The 16,765-nt window shown below is 46.5% G+C and overlaps 1 protein-coding gene across 5 annotated transcripts; it reads right to left on the bottom strand.

Annotated features, from left to right (window-relative positions):
• Positions 1 to 974: 974 nt before the first annotated feature.
• Positions 975 to 15,022, bottom strand: LOC122389955 (tetratricopeptide repeat protein 27-like). 5 transcript variants are annotated; one of them, XM_043382474.1, is made up of 18 exons: positions 14,967 to 15,022; positions 13,494 to 13,683; positions 12,871 to 13,042; positions 11,796 to 11,921; positions 11,328 to 11,448; positions 10,852 to 10,992; positions 10,566 to 10,686; positions 9,958 to 10,282; positions 9,519 to 9,639; positions 7,950 to 8,105; positions 7,434 to 7,556; positions 6,742 to 6,918; positions 6,216 to 6,368; positions 5,715 to 5,876; positions 2,485 to 2,655; positions 2,023 to 2,205; positions 1,620 to 1,730; positions 975 to 1,272 (listed from the first exon to the last, which is right to left on the bottom strand). In XM_043382474.1, exons 2-18 carry the CDS (start codon positions 13,564 to 13,566, stop codon positions 1,156 to 1,158), a joined length of 2,553 nt encoding a protein of 850 aa, XP_043238409.1. In that variant the 5' UTR covers positions 13,567 to 13,683; positions 14,967 to 15,022; the 3' UTR covers positions 975 to 1,155. The 5 variants fall into 5 exon arrangements, with proteins under 5 accessions (XP_043238409.1, XP_043238408.1, XP_043238407.1 ...); XM_043382473.1 differs by lacking the exon at positions 14,967 to 15,022 and adding an exon at positions 14,489 to 14,541; XM_043382472.1 differs by lacking the exon at positions 14,967 to 15,022 and adding an exon at positions 14,496 to 14,541.
• Positions 15,023 to 16,765: the final 1,743 nt, after the last annotated feature.

The following is a 16,765-nucleotide window of genomic DNA, read 5'->3' as shown; positions in this document are numbered from 1 at the left end:
TTCAATTTCTGCTACATGGGCGTGCGACACATGTTTTATGGCTTATTTTTCACGCCGAATCCGATGGTAATGGTTATATGTGACCCCAAGTCACTGTGCTGGTGATAAGTGTGCATTGAAAGCATAAAAAATCGTTTATACCCTACATAACTAAAGGAGGGCTAAGAAAAAGTCAATTTTTCAACTTTTTATTTTTGACATAAAAATACACTTTTCTAGACGAGCTTTGTCCCAGAAATCTAGTGGTGCCATATGTTTTCACATGCGATGTTCAGAAGTGCCTCTAATTCACGAAAATGCTTATGACGTCACCATGCCCTATGCATGTTGGAGCTATTTTTTTACAATTTGGGGGTCAAAAATCAAGATAGAAAGTTGAAATTTGGGGCATCTAATGTTCTAATAGAGCTCTACAACATATATTCAGTTTTTTTTTGGAAATTCCCAAAATTTTGGATTTTATTAGCTGTTTTCCAAAAAATGTAGTTTTTTGAATTTTTAGGGGTGAAAAACGCATTTTATGGAAAATCCGAGATAGCCATTTTAAAGAACTCGTTGAGCTGCGTCTTTTCATGTCCTTAATTTGCAATTTGCTTTTAACCCTGATTTTTGGCGATTTTTTAAACATTTACCACTTTTTGACTAAAAACGCCATGTAGTTACATCACTAAAATCGATATATTTCAAAAAATTTTGGAATTTTTTTTTCTTAAAAATTGCACAGGAGACGTTAAATTGATGGGGGAGAAGGTATGCCAAGTTTCAAGTAGATAGCGAAAGTGGTTCATGAGTTATTCAAGAAAAACGGAGGGGGGGTCGGATCCGACCCCCCCCCCCCAGGCGGTCGCGGGTTAACCTAGGGCAGCATAACTTTGATAACAATTTTAAATTCAGTATAGTGCGAGCTCAATTTCTGGCTTCTGTGATCGGCACTTCCCTCCAATAACAACCCATATATCACATTTAGCACAAAATATAGATCACCATTTATGTAATACAATGATGAGAAAACATACGGTTCATAAAAAAACATCAAAATACGATGCCACTTGTTTCATACAACAAACAACGGCGTACAATCCAACAACACCACACGCCTCCTGAACTGGCACGCCCACGCCGACACCACAGCCCACGCCTATGGTTCACGCGGTGCTAGCTGGCCTGGCGGGCCTGGATGGCATCCAGCACGCGCTGGAGACCCGTCTCGGCGTCTGCGTACAGCTGCCGCAGCTCCTCCCGCACCTGACCGGAGCTGTCAGTCTGCGCCGTCTGCAGGAGGGGAGACGCACCGTCACTCAAAACCATTAGGGGGGGGGGGGGGGTCGTTTCATGATGATTGATGAACCAGGGACAGACAGAAACATACGGTTACTACTGGACTAAGGACAGATGTAGCTGTTACTGAACTCATGGGACGTGGCACAGGCGTTATTGAACCAGAGTTATGGAGAGCTGTATGCAACCGGATTGTATAATATTTGGCTATATTCTGCGTAGGTAGTATTATGATAGTTATTACAGCACACCAAATATAATGCTCATGAGCCCAAGCACTTAAAAGTTTTCTAACAGAATAAGTAGGTATCCTTCACTAAGCCGACCCGACGTCGCCGTACCTTAACCTTGGTGATTGTCCCACGGATTGACAGTTTCACCGAGGCCAGACTGCGGGCCACGTCGGATCCCGGCGCGGCGGCCTCCACCCAGGTCAGAGCGGCCTCCGACAGCTGTCCAACGGAACACAGAGGTCAGCGATACGCAGAGGAAATGAAAGCCAGGTGCTACCGTGTGGCGAAATGACCAACGTGAAACATGACAAAAGCCATCTTGAATAAGATACCGACGTTATTAATGAAATACAGAGTTTATCCAAAATATGCCTCCTTTGTCATTTCTTATCATATACCACTTTATACCACTGGATATCTTGATATCGCTTACTCGAGAAGAAATAATAAATATCTGACTTCCACATAAGAGAATATTGCAACTGAACCAACTATCAATGCTGTCACCAACCTTGACTGCGATTTCCAGCATCTGCTTAGCCAGGTTGAGCTGTTTTTCTGCGCCCGGCTTTTGCGCCAGGCAGCTGTGTGCCTTCTGATAGTGCTGGATCCTCCGGAAGCGGGCCTCCTCGGAGGCTGCCGCGGCGCCGGTCAGGTCACCGTAGAGCGACCACACTTCCGAGTTGTTGGTCACCTGACGGTAATGGCGCATAAGATTACTACAACATATGGCGCAGCTGAAACATTTTATTGGTGAGCAATGCACACAAAGATCTGTCAATATGACGATAGGGAGGAAATAGATTGGTGAGATCTTAGCTGAAATGGGTGGTCAGTGGCATGCTTTAGCTGAGTAACCAGTTAACCAAGATTTGAGCGTTTCCATCCCTACATCCTTTGGGCATTTATGTATACCGTTAACGTAATTATAGCGGACCACCTCCATTCGCTCTAAGTCCTTCCCTGCTGTTACCTTGGCGGTGAGCCGTCCAAACAGTTTGGTCAGTTTGGTGAGCAGCCGGCCGGCTCCCACGCCGTTTCGGTCAGCCGTGTCGCTCAGTACAGCCCGCACCAGCAGCCGGAGCACCTCGCAGTCCACGTGCCGCTCCTGGATCTCCGCCAGGCGGCCGTACGCGCTGATCGCCTGGCCGAGAGGTGGAGTGAGGGGGAGTGTGAGGGCGATTGGAGAGGGAAGAGAGGCCAGATTCCAGGACAAAAAGTCAAAAGACAAAATGTCAAAAGACAAAAAGTCAAATGCAAAAAGTCAAAATGGATAAAAGTCAAATGGAAAAAAGTCAAATGGATAAAAGTCAAAACGGATCAAAGTCAAAAGACAAAAAGTCAAATGGCAAAAAGTCAAAACGTCCAAAAGTCAAAAATGCAAAAAGTCAAAAGGCAAAAAGTCAAAATGGCGAAAAGTCAAAAACGCAAAAAGTCAAAAGCAAAAAGTCAAATGGCGAAAAGTCAAAATGGCAAAAGGTCAAAAACGCAAAAAGTCAAAAGCAAAAAGTCAAATGGCAAAAAGTCAAAATGGCGAAAAGTCAAAAACGCAAAAAGTCAAAAGCAAAAAAGTCAAATGGCAAAAAGTCAAAATGGCGAAAAGTCAAAAACGCAAAAAGTCAAAAGCAAAAAGTCAAATGGCAAAAAGTCAAAAAATGCGAAAGTCAAAAGACAAAAAGTGAAGAAACGGCAAAACGTAAAAATGATAAAAATCAAATGGAAAAAGTCAAATAAGAAAAAGTCAAAAGTAAAAAGTCATATATCCAAAAAAACCATAAGACCAGTATAACGCCTTATGGGGCGACTAACGGAGCGAGCGAGAGGGTGGGCCTTGCACGTGCGAAATTTCGAGGGGGTACCTCCAACTGACTAGTGCACGGCACCCTACTAACCGGTCTCTAGTGATGTGCCAAATTTGAGCACAATCGGCCCAGCCGTTCTCGAGATCTGGAAGCGGCACCCTGCACGTGCGCACGTGCAAAATGGGTCCCAACTGACTTGTGCACGGCACCCTACTAACTGGTCCCTAACCGTGTACCAAATTTGAGCGCCATCGGTCCAGCCGTTCTCGAGATCTGGAAACGACCCCTGCACGTGCGCACGTGCAGCAGCACCCCAACCTTAACACATGCAGATGAATTATCTGATGGAGACCTAACTGTGTACCGAGTTTCAATTCAATCGGCCCAGCCGTTGTGCCGTTATTGAGGTTGCAGTTTTGGGGGTTCTTAAAAAAATGTCCAACTTTACCACGCGCCACTATGAGACTCCGCTCGCTTCGCTCGCTCCGTAACAAAAAGTCAAATGATCAATGTCAAAATTCCTTAAAGTCAAAAACCTCTCAGGGGCGACACTTTCCGAAAATTATTGGTAGGGCTCTAATGTAAATTTTTGCCAATTCAAAGCGATTCTTTCCACGCAACGCCATAGGCATAATGTTAAATTTCCAAAATTATTGGTAAGGCTCGGGCCCTACCATGCCTATACAAAACGACACCCATGCCTCCTCTAACATGTTAACTGCGGGAGCTGCAGCCCCGCAGTCATCCTCCAAACTGGTCACTGAGGGGTACACTCGGGGGCAGATTGATGTTCCACCACTCCCTACCTATCGGGCTCCCATGGCTCAGCACTGGCTGCTGCCAGTGGCAGCACTGGCAGCACTGGCACTGGCAGTCAGTGCTGAGCAGTGCTGACGGCAGGCAACACTGACAGCAGCCAGTGCTGAGCCATAGGAGCCCGATGGGTAGGGAGTGGTGGAACATCAATCTGCCCCCGAGTGTACCTTAGTCATTTTTTAGTCTTAGACGTTTTTGGTAGGGGTTACCTTTGTCATTGCCCGTGATCGGGCCCCCCAGTCAAAACTGCTTAGAGGAGGCACTGCTTTTCACCCTCTCCCATGGGGGAGGGGCTGCCGCCGCCCGGTGCTCCGCGCACCACGGACGCCACGCGAGCGCTGCTGGCGCGGAGGCGCGCACTGCTCGGCCCGCGCGCCGAGTATACGGTGGTGAACCGGCAGTGTCGAGCGGCCATCAGACGTGACCACGCGGCATACTATGCTGACCAGCTGCGTGAGGCAGGACCGGCGAGGATGTGGACAGTGCTGCGGCCGGTGATCGGGGCGGGGAAGAGTGCCACTGCTGCTGCGCCAGCGTGCACGCCGGAAGCGCTCAACGCGTATTATGTGAGCGTGGGCCCCACCACCGCAGCCAGCGTCCCTGCCCCGCTGCTGCGGACCCCGGTACCTGTCAGAATCCCTCGCGTACTCACATGTTCCTTACAACTTCAGTGGGTAGGGTACGTTGCGCTGTATATTTTTTTCAAAAGATGAAAAGATCGATGCTTCGACTTTTATCATTTTGACTTTTTATTTCAGACTTTGACTTCGACTTTTCTATTTTATACTTTTTTCATTTTTTTGACTTTTTATCTTTTGACTTTTACCCGTTTTGACTTTTTGCTTTGGACTTTTTGTCTTTTGACTTTATTCCGTTTTGACTTTTTTGTCTTTTGACTTTTACTCGTTTTGACTTTTTGTCTTTTGACTTTTTTCCGTTTTGACTTTTATCCTTTTGACTTTTTGCATTTTTGACTTTTTGTCTTTTGACTTTTACACGTTTTGACTTTTTGCTTTTGACTTTTTTCCGTTTTGACTTTTATCCTTTTTGAATTTTCATTTTTGACTTTTTGCATTTTTGACTTTTTGTCATTTGACTTTTTGCGTTTTTGACTTTTGCACATTTTGACTTTTTGCTTTTGACTTTTTGTCTTTTGACTTTTATCCGTTTTGACTTTTATCTTTTTGACTTTTATCCCGTTTGACTTTTTGCATTTGACTTTTTGTCTTTTGACTATTTGTCTTTTGACTTTATTCCTTTTGACTTTTTGTCCGGTTACCGAGAGGCCAAGGTAGGTGGAAAGAGGCGTTCAGTTTTGAGAGAACAATGGCAATTAATGAATATTGACGACCAGGAACTAATTGGCGGAAATGGCACGTTAGAGCCCGGATAACCTACTGGATGAATACAAATATACAAAATTCAATAATAAAAAAACATCACGGCTGTAAGAGCAAGAGTAGTGTATCGCAAAAGCAAAGCTTATATTTGGTACCTATACGCTACAAATGTTCCACTCTTTACAATCGGCATCCGAACGTTCATGATTCTAAAGACGCATTCAACACTTGGCGCACGTCCTCACCTCCTCGAACTCGCCGATGTCGAGGCTCACGACCAGGAAGTTGTCCCAGATCTTCCAGTTGTCGAAGCTGAAGCGGAGCGCCTCCTGAAGCGTCTTCCACGCGCGCTCCTTCTGGCCCAGGCGGATGTAGGCGTGCGCGATGTTGTTCCACGCCTCGTAGTTCTAAATGAGATGGAATCAAACCTAATTAGAGACCCAAACGAAAATTTGACAACGCAACTTCTTCCATTTTTCTTTTTAATGCCTACATCTATAACTGCACTTTTCTGAAGTTCAACCAATAACAAACTTGAACATTTCTGGCATTCACCTTCCACCGTTTACACGAGCTATATTGGTTGGTCGAAAGTAATGATCTTTTCCATCGTCATTGTAACTATGTCTGTCAATTGAATCGATACAGTCACCTCATCACACCTTCTAGCCAAGTCACAACATTAGGACGGGGTCAACTATCAGCCAGTCAGCCGCTAAGTGGCTCGGTTCGCAACTCCCACTCACGTCCGGCTCCAGGTAGCAGCAGCGCCGGTAGGCGTTGGCACACGTCTTCCAGTCCTCCGTCTGCAGTGCGGCGAACGCCAGCCGGGTCCACACGTCAAACTGTAGCGAGTTGCGCTCCACCGCCTTACTGAGCAGCGGCAGGCACTTCTCGTACTGTCGAATACGAGACAGTGGGGGGATGATAGTCAGGGTTGGTGAACATTCGTATAACGCCATTGGTCACATTCCACATAGTGACCAGCGATTATGGAATGTGAATATTCGGTTTTTAGGGCGCGTGGACAACAACAGCAGCCTGGGGGCATCGGCGCGAAAAGAAGTAACAAGTGTGTACCAAAATTTAAACGTAGACTGCGAGGAACGCACCGAGTAAACAGCCCGCCTGCAACAATGCAGTATCAATAGCTATCCATCGCACTATTTCGACACTAGCCTCACACCAGACAGTACCAGTATATGCTGTGTAGCAGTCAGCGCCCGCTAAGCACCACCAGCTTTTGCCAGCCATCACATCACAGCTTCCCACCTGTTTTCTGTGGTAGTAGTAGAATCCCTCGGAGCGGACGGCGCGCACGTACTTCTCCCCGGACATCTGCCAGGCCCTCTGATAGCACGAGACGTCGTCTGTGGCGTCACCCAGTAGACAGAGCAGCTTGGGCGTCTCACCGTGCGCGGCTATCTGCTCCCGGACCACTTCTGCTGCCTGGTGGCGGGAGGACGGAATGGTTTATGGTGACACTCAAATCCACGCGATGTGACCCCGTCCTGGTGATGCACTCAACCAGAGCATCGCCCAGAAGTGCGTTTATGCATTTGTCAAAACCACACTTTAAAAAAGTACCTACTATTTTGAGATGGTCGAGATGCTTGATGATTCTTTATGGTTCGAGGTACAAGTACGATACAAGAGAAAAAAAAACATATGAGGCCCCTCACCGAACTCCTTCTTAAGCCTGCAGCCCTGATGATTCGTCATTCAATGTCCTGGCACCTCTGATCCATCCCGTCACTAAGCTATATCAAGTCAAAACAAACTCGATTTTGGTAGCTGCTGCCTACATATACAAAAACAATATCTCATTGAGCTTCTACCAACTGACAACCACGTAAAGCCGTGTACCAGGCAATGAGTAGTGTTTTCAGTTACATCTTCTCACCCAGCTCCCACCCAGAGTCTCAGGCATCCTCAAATAGCCGCTCCACTAGCCCCGCACTCACCCGCTGTCGCTGCTGGAGCAGGTGGTAGCAGCGGATGGCCTCCTCCCACAGCTGGTACCGCTCGAACACGTCCAGCGCCGACTTGGTGACGCCCATCGCCATGTAGCGCTCGGCCAGCTCACGCTGTGGTTGGAGGGCATCACGGAGGGGTTAGTTGGTTAGTTGTTCTGGACTTGCGGAAGCCATATCAAAGTGATCACTTACTCGGAAAGCATCATTCCGGTGTGGCTAAAGGATAAAGTTATTCTCGCGCGGAAAAAAGGCACCGAATCTACTGAACCATGACTATGTAAAGAGAACTGACACTGGCTTACACTTTGTGCAATGCATGGTTCTACCAAAATTTACAATGGCTGATACAATGACGACTTATAATATGTCTGATACAACAAATTTGACGATTCTCTCTTTCTTAATAAACATTATTTGACAATGGAAATGTTCATAGTGGGAGAAGTTTCCCTTTCACCGAAACCACACATTTCAATTCCTCTAAACACATCATATGGCTCTGACCATCAGCTCCCAGTGCGTGGGGACCCGTGTGCTGAAGAAGAGCTGCAGTCTGTGCGTCACCGCCGGCTCCGGCCTGGAGACATCCTCCCCCAGGGCCTCCACCTGGAGCATGGCGCGCTCCACCGTCCGCCGGTGCTCCGACTCCAGTCGGCTCCGCTGAGGGTCGAAAACACCGGGCAGAGGATGGTAAAGTTGATCATGGTACAGTAAACACATGGATGGAGAACAGCTGCAAAGATGGCATTCATTCCTTGACGGAATGGGATATTATGCCGGACCTAGCTGTGCCATGTCCGGTCCATCACAATTAGATAGCAAAAGCATAGACTGCGTAACTTGATGCAAGTGCTTCCCGCTTCGGCTTCTATCTCTGACGGCTGATTCCACTGCGGCCCTATACTTTTTTATTTGAAGCGCGATAACTACCCAGCATTAATAGAAATCTGATAATATGACATAAAATTGCTTTATCCATTTTCAAACGTTTCGACTTTATTCAAAGTCATCTTCAGTGTTAAGATAGACAAGTACACAATTACATGCTGACATAAATATACAAGCAGTCGATGCAGGGTATCAGGGTATCAGTTCTGTAGGAAGACGACCGAACCAACACGAATGATGTTTTATGTCTTGTTTTTGTGAAGTGTGTGATGTGCATCGACTGATACCCTGCATCGACTGCTTGTATATTTATGTCAGCATGTAATTACGGAGCGAGCGAAGCGAGCGGAGTCTCATACTGAATTAAGGGAAAATCCTGAGTATGAGCGGCCGGCCGGCCGTGGGGACGCTCTTCAAAAGCTAATATCTTAGGAACGGGACATCCGATTGACAAGCGGTCTTCTTTACTGAATGTCACTTGGACGTAAAAGTTCTGTGGTGTGATGACCACCATGCGTTCTTCCCAACCACCGCACGTGGCGCGTGGTAAAGTTGGACATTTTTTAAGAACCCCCAAAATTGCAACCTCAATAACGGCACAACGGTTGGGCCGATTGAATTGAAACTCGGGACACAGTTAGGTCTCCATCAGATAATTCATCTGCATGTGTTAAGGTTGGGGTGCTACAGCACGTGCGCACGTGCAGGGGGCGCTCCCAGATCTCGAGAACGGCTGGGCCGATTGCGCTCAAATTTGGTACACGGTTGGGGACCAGTTAGTAGGGTGCCGTGCAAAAGTCAGTTTGGACCCCGCTTGCACGTGCGCACGTGCAGTGTGCCGCTTCCAGATCTCAAGAACGGCTAGGCCGATTGCGCTGAAATTTGGCACATCGCTAAAGACCGGTTAGTAGGGTGCAGTGCACAAGTTAGTTGGAGGTGCCCCCTCGCAATTTCGCACGTGCAAGGCCCATCCTCTCGCTCGCTCCGTTGGTCGCCCCAAAAGGCGTTTTACTGGTTGTGTACTTGTCTATCTTAACACTGAAGATGACTTTGAATAAAGTCGAAACGTTTGAAAATGGATAAAGCAATTTTATGTCATACTACCCAGCATTATGCCGGAGAAGTCTTGTCACATAATTCGTCCGATTTGAATATATCGTCCTACGACAAGCAGCGGCTGCTTACCTGCAGCAGCGCGGACAGCTGCACGGCCCAGACCAACGGCTGGTGGGTGAGCGCGCTGATTGTCACCAGCAGCTGCTCGTCACGGATCTCACTGCGACCCTGCGCCCGCAGATTCTGGAAACTGGGGGCACACAGGCAACGGTGTCAGAGCGTTACGGTTCAAAGGATCGATGCGTCACTTCCAGACGCGTTTGGACGGTCAGTCAGCCATCAGTGGAGTCAACAGTGGAGTACTTCTTAATCTTTTGCCTGTTATACACAGTCAATACGGTACTCAATTGCTTTATCGTCAATTCACCCTGAAAAGTAGCATTTTAGTGCGAGAACTTACAAACCAGCCTGAATACCTGAAACCTGTTAAGAATTGTATTACAGTCTGTCCAGTGTTCATCCTCGCATCAAATGTCAGCACGACCAGTACCATTCCTCCTGTACTCACTAGGTGGCCAGTATGACTGCCTGCCGGAGTGGCGACGCCTCCGTCTCGGCTGACGGCTCGTCATACTGCACTCGCTCCAGTCGCGTGTCGTCGTTCAGTTTCACATCGGTGGGCAGCCGGGGACACGCGGGCGGCCCGGAGGGGTCCTCCGCCGGCCGCTCCCGCTCCGCCGGCCGGCCTGAGGTCTTCTCACCGTCCCCCGGGCGTTCGTCCTCTCCCTGCTCCCCAGGGGAGGCGGCTGTCGGGCTCGGCGAGTCCACGTCACTCACTCGCAGCGCTAGTTGAGCGCGTGATTCCTGGAAGTGGGTCCGCCGGCCGAGCATGCCTGGAGACGCGGAAACGAAACACAGTGTCACTGAGCAGCAGACAGCTTGCAAGGAGCGTGATGCAAATAGTAGAAGAGAAATGACGCTCGTGACTTACAGGAAAGTCTAATAAGCGAATAAGAAGCAAGCGAGGGTAACGTTGACAAACAAACTAGCCCCATTGTAGTCATTTAACCCAGGATTTAACCAGTCCCTAGAAGAGCTTTCGTAACAGACAAACCCACTAATTTAATTCACGTTCAAAGATTTTTTCAGAAGCCTCTGAAACGTGTTGTCACTTACCGACCATCTCCAGCTTGATGTTGAGCGCGTGCTGTGCCTTGGTGATGTACTTGTCGGCCTCTGTGACGTAGTGGTAGTAGTTGTACATGTTCGCTACCGTGAGGTAGTGCTCCACCGTCAACTGAAATATTCAACAAAAAGTCAATCTGTTGTCATTTATAGATGATTGGGATAAATGATAACAGGTATTTATTTACCCTCTTGTTTAACTGGATAAACCAAAACCAAAAGCAGTACTCGTGAATTTGAATGAAACCACAAATAAGTGTCGGCAGTGCCAAGTTACCTGAGTGGATGTTTTTAGCAGAGCCTGTGTTTCTGAAGACAGTTCGATATCCTTCAGGAACAGGTTGAACAGATGCGGCGAAGTCTCCTCCAGGACCTGCTGGTAGAGCAAGCAGTACCGGACCCGCCACAGCTGGAACGACTGCAGGCACAAGGACTTCGTCAACGCCAAGGTTAACACGCATCGCGACAGAGGCTCTTCAGCATTCAGGTACATACACTCATCAGTCATCAGACACAAGCACAATCAGACACAATCAGACATTTAGCATCAAAGCGTAGCGTTAAATCTCCAAATAAGACGGTGGTCAATCTCTGCCCTCCAGTAAGGAAAGAAAATGCTTCAAATAAGTCGCGAATTCAATCATTCCGTTCGATACAAATTGACCAGTCTCAAAATATCGATGTTCAAATATCAAAACTAAATGTTGATTCAGCTGCGTCCATTAGAATAACATTATATCGCCGAGTACGTACCGGCAAGGAGCTGAGAAGATGCTGACAGCCTTCGAACACGACCCTGGCAATGGCCAGAGCTTGCGGCCACCGAGTCATCTGATGGATGTCACAAGCATCCACGGCTAAATGGGCCATACATCTAATGGTGGAGAGAGAGAGAGAGAGAGAGAGAGAGAGAGAGAGAGAGAGAGAGAGAGAGAGAGAGAGAGAGAGAGAGAGAGAGAGAGAGAGAGAGAGAGGGTGGGAGAGACGTCATTTGGGACGGGGTATGTCACGATCAGTAAAACGGCGTACGTAATTAGCCTATTCGAGCACAATGAACGTTAATTCGCTTTGCGCATACTCAGCTTCGTGTTCAAATAATCAAATAAATTCAATAAAAAAATGTACCGAAAGTTTCAGCTAGACGTGTGCTAAGAAATCCAGGCAGAAAAACAGCTGTAGGGCTCGTGCTGCAACTCTAAGACTTTCAGCCACGGCACCTACCTTGTTCTGTGCTCATCCTTGGCGCTCCCGAGGACAGACACACCTTCCTCCTCCAAAGGGGGTCCGGTCCAGTTGGCCTGGGCAAACAGACACAAGGCAGCCACGCCGGATAGCAGCAGACTGTCACTGAAAAAAACACGATTGTGACTTGTGAGTGAGAAGGGCAACGTCGATAAAATATTGCAAAGCAAACTGGAGAACATATTGTGATTGGTGTCATCATTCCCTGGGCTGCAGATGATGATGATGATGAATTGGGGTTTTTGGGCGCCCGGACTACAGTGGTCATTGGCGCCCATAAAACGTCAATGGATTTTCGGCGACTCTGACTCCGACTCCGGTTTCCAAAATCGACTCCTACTCCGCGACGTTATTTATGACGTCACAAAGGTCATCGGAGTTTTTGTCAATAACTTCCGATTGAATTGAGCTAGCGAGTCGGAAAAGCTACCGATGTACAGTCTCTCTTGAAAGTAGTGAGCATCAGTGTGTCGGATCCATCAAGCCCAACCGAAGGTAGGCTGCTAAAATTGAGAGCACTGAACCAAATGACCTGCAGGGGACTCACTTGGGAGTCAAATGATACAGTCTCTCAATTTTAGCAGCCTTCCTTCGGTTGAGCTTGATGGATCCGACGCACCGATGCGCGCTACTGTCAATAGACTGTACTTCAGGAGACCTGTCGAATCGAATGATATCCAATATCACAACCCTCGACCAAATTCGTGACCTAACTAGGAGCTCTGACCTGATCTTGACCTGATGTCAACACCCATAGATGACCTCATCCAAATAAAAAATACAAGTCATTCGACACGCCTGAGCATAACGAACACGGTGGTACAAAAATCGCGGCTCGGCGATCTTTTCGGAAGAACTTACTCAGCAAAAAAAAAAACCCTACCTTAGAACACTTGAACTGACCTCAGCGGTCACTGGTTGACCTGAAATATCAAAATCGGGTACCATTCGCTGCGTCTCATATCGGCGCACGTGCTCATTTTTTCCCGCGAGTTACTAGCTCAATTAGGGGCAAAACAGCAAACAGCTAGGGGGAGGTTCCAATGCAACTTACCTGGCATTGTTGCTGTTGCCATCAAGCGAAGCTGATATATGAGCAGCAATAGCCTCTAAATCCCAGGAGGTCCACAGCTCTTCTGAATCCAGACTCAGCACCCTCCAGATGTCCCCAGACTTCAGTGCTTCAATGAAGTTGCCATTCAGGACTTGATTAAATGCACTGGATCCTGGAAAAAAGACACAGGCACATCAAAGTGAGATACCCAATCTGCTGAAAACTTGGCAGTGCTAAATCATTAATCAAGTAGATAATATAAAGAAACTAGATAAGATTCCTCATCAGGATAAGTAGGTACTGGAGTAAGTACATCAACTTTCAATTCATCACTACTTATTCTCATCCAGACAAGGTCTGTCCACTAAATTTTAAACAAATTGTTGAATAGCTTCCACAAGAACTTAACATTTATCATTTCAGGTTCAGGCTGATCAACAACTGGCTTGGCTTGGTTAAAGATCACCATTCACCAGCCTTGACAAGCTTTGATAAGATTTGTTATGCCTACCTATATCAATCAAAATTTATGCTGAAAACCCATAAAAATTTCTTCCATACAGATCTGTTCTACAATCAGTTCTGAGTTGACCGATTGGGCAGGAATGTAGGTAAGAGCTTACCTGGATCACAACCAGCCCCTGAAGAGTCAGCATGTCGAATCCACAGCAATTCCTTCTCTTGATTACCATACATCTTTTAATCGAAATGTATACCTAACACAACTCAAAATCAACAAAAAAAAAACCACCAATGGCCACAATGAACACAGCCTGAACAGGTATTGCAAGGCTGAAGTTGGTGATCTTGGTCCTGTGAACCACAATAGGTACATATGTCAATATGCCAATCACAAGGCCGCCTTGCTGATAGTTATTTGATACCTAGATCAAGACTGATATGTCTTCTCTAGGGCCCAAAGTAAAACAAAATAAAAGGTTAATAAAGTTAAGATTCACTCAAAAACATGAACAATCCCACCCCACAGACTCATCATGATCACACACTGGAACACAACTGATGCCACTGATGACTGATGGGCATCAGTAAGATAAATATATAGGTAGGTACCTATATAGATAACATGAACTACATGCATTGGAAACTTGGATTTGATTCGAAAAATAGGCCACTTTTTGGAGTAAGGCTCAAGGTTGCATCTTGGGATAAAGGACCGAGTTGGATGATCGCTGTAAAGTGCGCTCCCAAAACCTACTAAAGGGTGATCTATGAACTGAGAAAATTGTAGCCCTGCACATGCTCACATGCAGATGTGCACACTCTGCTCTCGCACCTCAGCAAGGCAGGGGCAAGCCGAGTGCAGGCACGTGCACATGTGAAATCTGAAGCTCACCATCCATACTCTTTGTAATTCCAGAATCAGAAATCGAATTTCATTGCAATCAGGGTGCTCATTTGAGATGTAACAATGGGATGTGCATATGCACACGTGAATAGCCACACACACCATGAAGCAGTTAGCACACTACCATCAATTCACTTTGTAGTATTAGTATCCTAATCGTACACCGAGTTTGAATGAAGTCGCTGACCGTTTAATCAAAAGTTGGCCTTGATTTTTTAGCTGTAAAAATGGGTTGTGGATTGAACCACACACAGTTTACACAAGTTGAAGTGGATCCAGCCATGCACATTTCACACCAAAATTGATGCACGTGGTTGATCCGTTGGACGTTCTGTTTTAGCTACCGATTAATCACGTGACATAAACGAAAGATTACTTCTATTTTGGGAGTAAAAGGTGGGGGTGAATGTTTAATTTGACTAAAAAATATGAACACATTCTAGAAACAAAAAACACTTTTACTCAATTGCCTCAACTGGGCGTTCAATTACCAATTATCATTTGTCATAGTGACGGATCACGTGATTATTTTCTATGCGCGCCACAAATGCCTAATGAGACGTACACCTTCATCCGCCACGCTGATTTGTTTTTATTGATGAGTGCAAGGACGTCGGCGGGTGCTGGGTGGTAGGTATAATTCATATTTTTAATTTTGCAGCTATATGAGGGAAGCTTGGCACCATTATTTATACCTGTTTGCCTCTTTCGATTGTATGCATCTGCTTACCGTTATGTGTAGATATTGTAGTGGACTGTATAAGGGTCACACACTTCAGTCGTGAGCTAGTGCCACTTCAGTTGGGCAAACTAGACTTTTGGAATCAAAATATGGAGGCATCAATAATTTGATTCTGATGGGAGGAGCCATGACCAAATATGGGCATGGAATCAATTTTTTGATTCATTTGGGTACACTTTTGACTTCAAATGAATCGTTACGGTTGTAAAAAGGCCCATGACGGTGAGATTTTTCTTTTAAAAGGTAGAAAAATGTGGGCACGCCTAAGAGCTGGACTTTTTGATGACGTCTTCGGGTGACGTCATGTCGTGTGTGACGTTTCGTGAGCAGGTAAGGAAAAGTCACCACCGCTGGCGAACATTGGTGCGGTAAATGGCAAACACAAATGCTGCGCAGAAAAGACAAATGTGTAACTTCACAACATTCGTTCGGACGACAATGTCGAAAGGCGAATCAAGAAGTTCTTCTTGAGATTGTTAGTTATCTGTCGTGCTATTTTAGTATGATTGTTATTAGCAGTTGTTTTGTGAAATGTATTATCAAAATCAATGTTTATTGAACGCAGATTCAGTTTATTTTCAGATGTACCTAGGTACCCTTACACCCTTACACTTCACTCATCTCAAGCTGTTCAAACACCCTTGACAAAGTCGATTAAGATGAAACGTTGGGTATAATTTATACTGTGTTTTCTCTGCATTATTAACATATTCATCATATACAATATAAGGGCCACATGCTTTTTACAGGGAGACATGTCATACAGCCTAGTAGGATGAGGCTTCGTCAAGCGTCATTTTTAGCAACGCTTTTCTTGCTTAAAATCCAGTCTGCAAAACATGGCAGGGCTTACACTTTGGCTTACACTTGACTCCCAGCTGTTGTGTCTTTGCTATGCGATGTCAAACATATAAAACATCTTACTATTCATGTATGCGCCATGACTCATGTAATCTTTTCACAGCCAAGACGCTCCTAAGGTACTGGGAATGTGGGGAGTGCAGCAGCATCAGTGCAGCACCGATGGTCGGATGCGACGGCTGCGATAAATGGTACCACTTCCGTTGTGCGGGACTGACTAAGGAGCCAGGTAAGCGCAAATGTTTTCTGTCAGTATTTTTGTTGCAGCTATAGTGATCAATGAAATATTTTCCGCACTGTTCAGCCAAACATGTATTTCAAACAATCTGCTTCCCAACCGAGGGTGTCGCCACAGGGGGTGGGGACGGAGGGGATCTCGTCCCCTCCACTTTTTAAAATTTTAACATTACGCCTATGGCGTTGCATGGAAAGAATCGACTTGAAATGGTCCTTGTCCCCTCCAAAATGGTCAATGTCCCCTCCAGTCGTCGCACCGTGGCGTCGCCCCTGTTCCCAACTACACAAATTTAGTCAAACAATGTGCCAATATGGAATTTTCAGGTTCAGTTGAATGAAATAGGAACAATGATAATTGTAGATTATGTATACCTGCAAGAGAGGAAAACAGAATTCATTGTATTGCTTGTCCTTCACCGATATTGTTATTTTTCCATTTCTAGAAACACCGACATGGCGATGCAGGTGGTGCTGCCTGGTGAGGCCGCGGTCTCCGGAATCGCCTGCAGACGAAGTCACCTGGCGTCCCTCTGCACATCACTTGCAGCAGTGAGGCCTGCTGACAGCGTCTGGCAGTGTCGGCAACGTGCCAGACAGCTATCTGGAGTCCTGCTCACCGCAGGTCGCCGACAGGAGGGGCGACGCATCTTCTCCGAGGTCGCCTCAGCAGCAGTGAGACCCCACTGGCC

This window comes from Amphibalanus amphitrite, unplaced genomic scaffold (genome assembly GCF_019059575.1).
Source record: "Amphibalanus amphitrite isolate SeventyFive unplaced genomic scaffold, NRLGWU_Aamphi_draft 000377F_arrow, whole genome shotgun sequence".
Lineage (NCBI taxonomy): Eukaryota > Metazoa > Arthropoda > Thecostraca > Balanomorpha > Balanidae > Amphibalanus > Amphibalanus amphitrite.
This window is presented reverse-complemented; position numbering and strand designations above follow the sequence as displayed.

Coding starts and splice junctions, on each gene's coding strand:
- LOC122389955 (XM_043382474.1), bottom strand. CDS start 13,566: ATGTATGGTAATCAAGAGAAGGAATTGCTGTGGATTCGACATGCTGAC. Junction 10,687..10,851: donor TGCTAAAAACATCCACTCAG/GTAACTTGGCAC, acceptor TGAATATTTCAG/TTGACGGTGGAGCACTACCT. Junction 1,273..1,619: donor GGACAATCACCAAGGTTAAG/GTACGGCGACGT, acceptor CCCCTCCTGCAG/ACGGCGCAGACTGACAGCTC.